This window comes from Cydia splendana, chromosome 5, assembly GCF_910591565.1.
Source record: "Cydia splendana chromosome 5, ilCydSple1.2, whole genome shotgun sequence".
Taxonomy (NCBI): Eukaryota; Metazoa; Arthropoda; class Insecta; order Lepidoptera; family Tortricidae; genus Cydia; species Cydia splendana.
The window spans coordinates 5538299-5544365 of record NC_085964.1 but is presented as its reverse complement, the minus strand read 5'-3'; the positions used below and the strand labels follow the sequence as shown (position 1 = coordinate 5544365).

Sequence of the window (6067 nt, the reverse complement as noted above, 5' to 3'; positions counted from 1 at the left end):
CTGTCAGCCGGTCTGTCGGTCATAGGATAGGATGTGGGGTTACGCATGGGGCGTGAGAAAATAAAGTGTGGGAAAGAGTGGGCGTCTCAGCGTAGTAAAACATTTGATACGTTGTAGTGAACCAAACACATATTTATGAACGTGATGCGCCAGTAGCTAACATTTCAATTGCAACTGTGTGTGTGATAAATACACGGAGTTCACGAAGCGAAAAGGTTGCGATGTGTGAGGAAGAGACCGACGATTGACCGGAGATTCCGTGGGAAACGACCTATGTTATGTATCCTAATTCATGTATTTGTTAGTTGAGTATGTTTATGAAACAAAAAGTGTGTTGTGGAATTTAATCGCGTGCGATGGGAGTCACCGGTCTGTGGCGGCTGGTTGAGCCCGCGGGGAAGCCGGTACCAGTCGAGACTTTGGAGAACAAAGTACTCGCTGTGGGTATGATCATTTTGTTTAATTACCGACACAGAAATGATCTCAAACGATTGGATAGATTATCAATTAAATAACACAATTTTCTCACAGATATCTCAATATGGTTGCATCAGGTTGTGAAAGGTTATCAAGATGCCAAGGGAGCACCTTTACCAAATGCCCATCTCATAGGTCTCTTCCAACGTCTCTGCAAGCTGCTCTATTTTAGAATCAAACCTATATTTGTTTTTGATGGTGCCTTTCCAGAACTGAAAAAAGAAACTATTGTAAGTTTTCAATACTTGGTTTTCTTTAACCCCTGGAACGCCGAACCGACAAACGTACTTGTACCCGTCAAATGCCTAGTGCCGGATCCGTCCCATCCCCCTCAACTGCCGGAGGGTCTTCAATTTTTGTACCCGTCAACTGCCGCGATCAAAAAAAAGTGATATTGTGCAAATGATATAAAACTCTATTTGTAAGTGTTTAGATCTCAAAATTGTAAAAATATAATACAATAAATTTGGTGACTGATAAGGCACAAGGCAGTTGAGACACTTTGTACAGATCTGGGACTAGGCAGTTGACGGGTACAAAAATTGAAGACCCTCCGGCAGTTGACAGGACTGGTACGGATATGGCACTAGGCGTCCCAAGGGTCAATATAGATCTTTAAACATTTTGAATGCATATTATACCAACTCACATTGCAATATTGTATTGTTTATGTTCATATCATGAATTAAATGTTTTAGGCAAAACGACAAGATAGTAAAAACAAGTACCATTCTGAGTCAGAGCGCCTAAAAAGAGAGTTAGCCATTCTACTCAGCAAGAAAACTGCACTTGGCAGCTTGTTGGGCAAGCAGATATCTCCGACTAAGAGGACTAATCCAGTCAATAAAGAACAAGATGACTTGTTCAAGTTGCCAGCCTTGCCACAGAAAGAGGAATCTGAGTCAGAGTAAGTATCAATAACAATAACTGTTATAGAACTGACCATATTGTTGTTTGTTGCTTATCTATCGCATTTGATAAAACCTGTAATGATAGATTTAAGTTGTTATTATTTAAAAAAGTATATGTAAACCTTATTTCTACATGATAAGGTCCACAATTAGACATTTAAGTTTCTGCTTGTACAGTTACCATTAGAATTATTAAAGCAAAATTGATGCTCACTAATATCTGAACTTGGTTCTATATTCAAGGTGTTTAAAAAAAGTGATAATACACCCTGCATTTTCAAATATTGTTGAGTGTCTTTTGATTATAAACATTTTGTAGAACTTTATCATGAGATCCAACTTGTGGACTTGAAATTTATAGACAACTCAACATACATTATATTTTTCTAGGTCATCAGATGATGAAGACACATCAAGTGGCTCCATTGTGGATTTACACTCTGTGGACCTTCAGTCCGACAGCTTCAAGAATTTGCCAACAAAAGAAAAGTATGATCTGCTTATTGAATTGAAGGAAACAAGAAAAATGAACTCATGGGGCAAACTTCACACACTGCCAAAGAAAAGTGACAACTTTTCTGATTTCCAAGTAAGTAAAATTATACTATTGTTATATTCGCATATCAGGAAAATACTACTTGAATATTTGTTTGTTTTATTGCTTTGCACCTTTAATTATCAGAATAGAATTTTTGTATAGAATGTAGGTCCCATGATTATAGTGTATACTACTACTCAGTAGCATAGTGTATGTAATGGTTAAGTTAGGGTTAGGTTATTAATTTGGTATTATTTTAGATGCAGAGATTACTGAAAAGGAGAAAGGTCCAAGAATGTATAGAAGAAACAGAAAAAGAAATGGGAGATATTGGAATGTCAATGAATGAATTAGAATCTTTGCTGAATGAAGAAGGCATTGACACGAAGATAGAGAGCTTACCTACTCGACGCATCGCGTCTAATAATAACACTAGGTATTTACTCATTAATAATGTTAGAGAAGCGTTGGCAAAGGCCAAAGAAAGGAAAGAAGCAGATAATAAACCACAGACAAGCACAAAAGAATCTCTACCCACAGAAAAGCCAGGTAAGCATGATGAATTGGAAGATGATCTGCAAAAGGCCATTCAAATGTCTTTAGAATGTGCTGATGAACCCAATACAAGTGGATGTCAATCTAAGACTGATGACTCTTGGACCTCAGTTTTAACAGACACAGATTACTCTGATATGAGCGATTCTGAAGATGAACTAGAACAGCCAGACTTGTCCACCGCAAAAGCGTACATTATGCAATATAGTGATTACACACATAATGCCATTGAAAAAATTGTTACTCATCGACCGAAAAGTGGAAAAACTAAATCGAAGGCACCAGAAGTAGACCAAATATTAAAAGAAATTAATAGTGAAAAGTCAATAATTGCTGATAATGTAGAACTATCTTCTAGTGATGAAGAATCACGACCAGAAATAATTCATTATGAAAATGCAGATAGAAAGAGTATTGGGTATGAAAAGCAGATAGAAGATACACTGGATGAAAGAGATGAAAATGTAGAATCTACTCAAGCATCAGTTATGTTTGTTGAAAATACTGAGCCAGATTTAATATCTTTAGACTCTGATGTTGAACAGCCTATTGAAGAAAAGGAAACAGACAAAAGTTTTAAAGTTAGTGATTTAGAGTCTAGTAGCGTTGGCGAATTTGAAGTAGTACCTGAAGCAATAAAACAAACAGTGAATACCATGAAAGAGAGTGATAATGCTAAGGATCTAGAGTCTAGTGATACCGATGATGAGTTTGAAGAAGTACCTGAACTAGAAGATAAGTCACGCAAGCCTATCGTAGAACTTACGCTAAAAGTGGATGACATTCCAAATGATGAAGAAGATATTTTTGCAGATGTTTTTTCACCCATTGTAAATTCCAATAGCTTTAAAAAACCTTTAATCAATACTTTAGAAAATATTGTACAAAAAAATGAACCACCGACTGACTATACGATTAAAGCCCAACCTAGACTAATACCAAAAGATAATACCGCTCAGCAAAAAAAAGCGACGGAACAAGTAAAGAATGAAGAAAACGATCTATCTACAGATGAAGACGATGAACTACAGAAAGCCATACAAATGTCATTAGAATGTGTTGAGGTATCTAATGCAAACACGAAAGTAATAAAGGAATCATCAGCCAGAGCACGACCAAACAAACAAAATGACAACGAAGTCAGCATAGCTGCCAAACATTATTTTAAGGAGAATATAATAAAGGATCAAGTTTGTACAGAAAATGAAAAGTATGTATCTAATCCTGTCTCTGAACCAATAATAACAGAATCATCCTTGGTTATTCAACCAGAGAAACAAAAGGATGATGGGGTAGTCAATATTGAAAGCGTTCACAAAAACGACACCATTGACACTAACAATGAGGAGTCTAACCAAGAACATGTTAATAACGATAAACCAGTAGAAACAAATAAACAGCCAAAAGAACCTTTAACTACTGAACAACTGAACTCAATGGTAGAAGAGATTCGAAGTGAGGAACAATATTTGAACCAAGAAAAAGGCAGACTGGATCGCATAGGAAGAAATATCACTGAACAAATGACAAAAGAGGCCCAAGAATTATTGCAAATTTTCGGTATTCCGTACATTGTAGCGCCAATGGAGGCTGAAGCTCAGTGTGCATTTCTAGAGAGTGTCAAATTGACAGATGGTACTATTACCGACGATAGTGATATTTGGCTATTTGGAGGGCAAACAGTTTATAAGAATTTCTTCAATCAAAAGAAACATGTCTTGCAGTATGTCTCTGAAAGGATAGAGAAATCGTTCAGTAAGTATAAAACCTTATCTTCATCCCACAGTTGTAAAAACGTCTGAATACTAGTCGCAGGGCGAGTATGAGCCTAATGAGTAATGATGTTGTTAATTATTGTTTATCACCAAATTATTATTTTTCAAATGACATGTAGAAAAAAACATTTTTGCATACAGTTTGGTCATACATAAATACCTGATAACTGGGTTCTGAAGGGTTAAAACATGTTTTATTTTGCAGATTTAAACCGGGAGCAGTTGATATTGCTGGCGCTCTTGGTCGGGAGTGACTACACAACAGGAGTGGCCGGCGTTGGTCCAGTGACAGCCATGGAAATTCTAGCCTCCTTCCCTTTCAACAAGAAGCAAGTGCTTTCAGAAACATCCAAACAAGTCCGATACGCCAAGTTGTTGGATGGCTTGAAAGAATTTAAACTTTGGGTTAAAGCAGGAAAGAGGACTGATAACACAAGTTTGAAGAAGAAACTGAGAAATGTTATTCTGTCAGAGGACTTTCCTAGTATTCGAGTAAGTTACGTAGTTAGACTACCTAAACAACCAGGCTTGACAGTTTTACTAAGTGCTTCAGACTTCTTGCAATTGCTAATAAAGTAGATTTATCTTTTATTTAAATTCGATCGATATTCAATAAATCAGTCTGATTCAATGATAAATTGCGTATAGCTTCTACATATCTTAAGGCCAATCATAGTTTTATTGGCCACTCAATTTATTTTTAGGTTGTTCAAGCATATATGGAGCCGAATGTCGAGAAAAGTGAAGACAAATTTACATGGGGCGACTTAGACATAACTGTGTTAAGAGACTATGCAAAAAGCAAGTTTGGATGGTCTCAACAGAAATTTGATGAGATTATCAAACCTGTGCTAGCAAGAATGAAAGATAGGAAGAATCAAAAGACGGTTCATGATTATTTCAAAAGGAGAATAGAATTCCAAACATTGGAGGATCAAATGAGTAAGAGAGTTAAGGCAGCGGTGCAGAAAATGGGTCCGGAAGGACAAAATGCCGACGCAAATCCTACTGATGGAGGAAATGTAAAAACTACTAAGAAACGAAAGAAACTTGTTAGAACTTCAACGGAAAATGAAGCCGGACCTTCTAAACTAAAACAAAAGAAAAAACAAGTAGAAGATTCTAACCAAGTTGTCAAAGTAGTTGAAGTTAAAGATGGCGAAACGGGCATAGAAATCAACGTACCAAAGACTGATAGATATCAAGAGATTATTCCACAAAGAGAGAAAGATAAACAGCATCTGCTTGAAAATAAAATGAAAGCTATTGAGATCTTCAGGAAGACCACAATAGACCGTAAACGTAAACCCAAGAAAAGGAAGCCCATTTTGCCAAAAGACAAGGCAGATTTGTCTGAAAGCAGCTGCAGTGATTGAGTTTGTCTTTGTTATTTTTATGTGGCATGTTACTTATTTATAAAGGTATAGCAAATAAAAATATTTTTTTATAAAATAGTCAATTTTATTGTTTACTTCAACTTTTTCGGTTAACTAAGCATAGTTTTAAAAACATAATTGATTAATTACATTTATTGACAATATTTGTAAACACACCGATGATAACGCGACATAAATAAAATAAAGGTTACTAAATTATATCTAATACTTTATCCAAATTTGATTTCCAAAATAGTATAGCTCAAGATTTCAAGAAGTGCTTCTTATTTATGTGGAGGTAAAGTGTCTGTCTATATGTAAATTGTATGTATTTTTTGCACACGACTACATAGATCAAGGAGCACTTCTCAACCTTTTTTTATATTTTCCCGACTACAAATAAGTGACAGACTACGCATCTAATTTCTTTTTGCA

The 6067-nt window shown here is 35.9% G+C and overlaps 3 protein-coding genes across 3 annotated transcripts in view; 2 read left to right on the top strand and 1 right to left on the bottom strand.

Moving 5' to 3' along the window:
* The window catches only part of LOC134790502 (uncharacterized), a 278176-nt gene that overhangs the window by 226961 nt on the left and 45148 nt on the right, over positions 1-6067 (top strand). The window lies entirely within an intron of this gene.
* The window catches only part of LOC134790494 (transmembrane 9 superfamily member 2), an 81891-nt gene that overhangs the window by 58339 nt on the left and 17485 nt on the right, over positions 1-6067 (bottom strand). The gene's annotated exons all lie outside the window — the stretch shown is intronic.
* Positions 225-5708, top strand: LOC134790490 (DNA excision repair protein ERCC-5). The gene is made up of 7 exons (XM_063761304.1): positions 225-444; positions 532-707; positions 1176-1384; positions 1779-1977; positions 2187-4236; positions 4462-4748; positions 4961-5708. The coding sequence occupies exons 1-7, from the start codon at positions 357-359 to the stop codon at positions 5630-5632; spliced, it is 3681 nt and encodes a 1226-aa protein (XP_063617374.1). The 5' UTR covers positions 225-356; the 3' UTR covers positions 5633-5708.

Excerpts from the sequence above, each read along its gene's own strand:
- LOC134790490 (XM_063761304.1), top strand. The coding sequence starts at position 357 with ATGGGAGTCACCGGTCTGTGGCGGCTGGTTGAGCCCGCGGGGAAGCCG. Across the intron at positions 1,385-1,778 it reads AAAGAGGAATCTGAGTCAGA|GTCATCAGATGATGAAGACA; the intron begins GTAAGTATCAAT and ends ATATTTTTCTAG. Across the intron at positions 4,237-4,461 it reads AAGGATAGAGAAATCGTTCA|ATTTAAACCGGGAGCAGTTG; the intron begins GTAAGTATAAAA and ends TTTATTTTGCAG.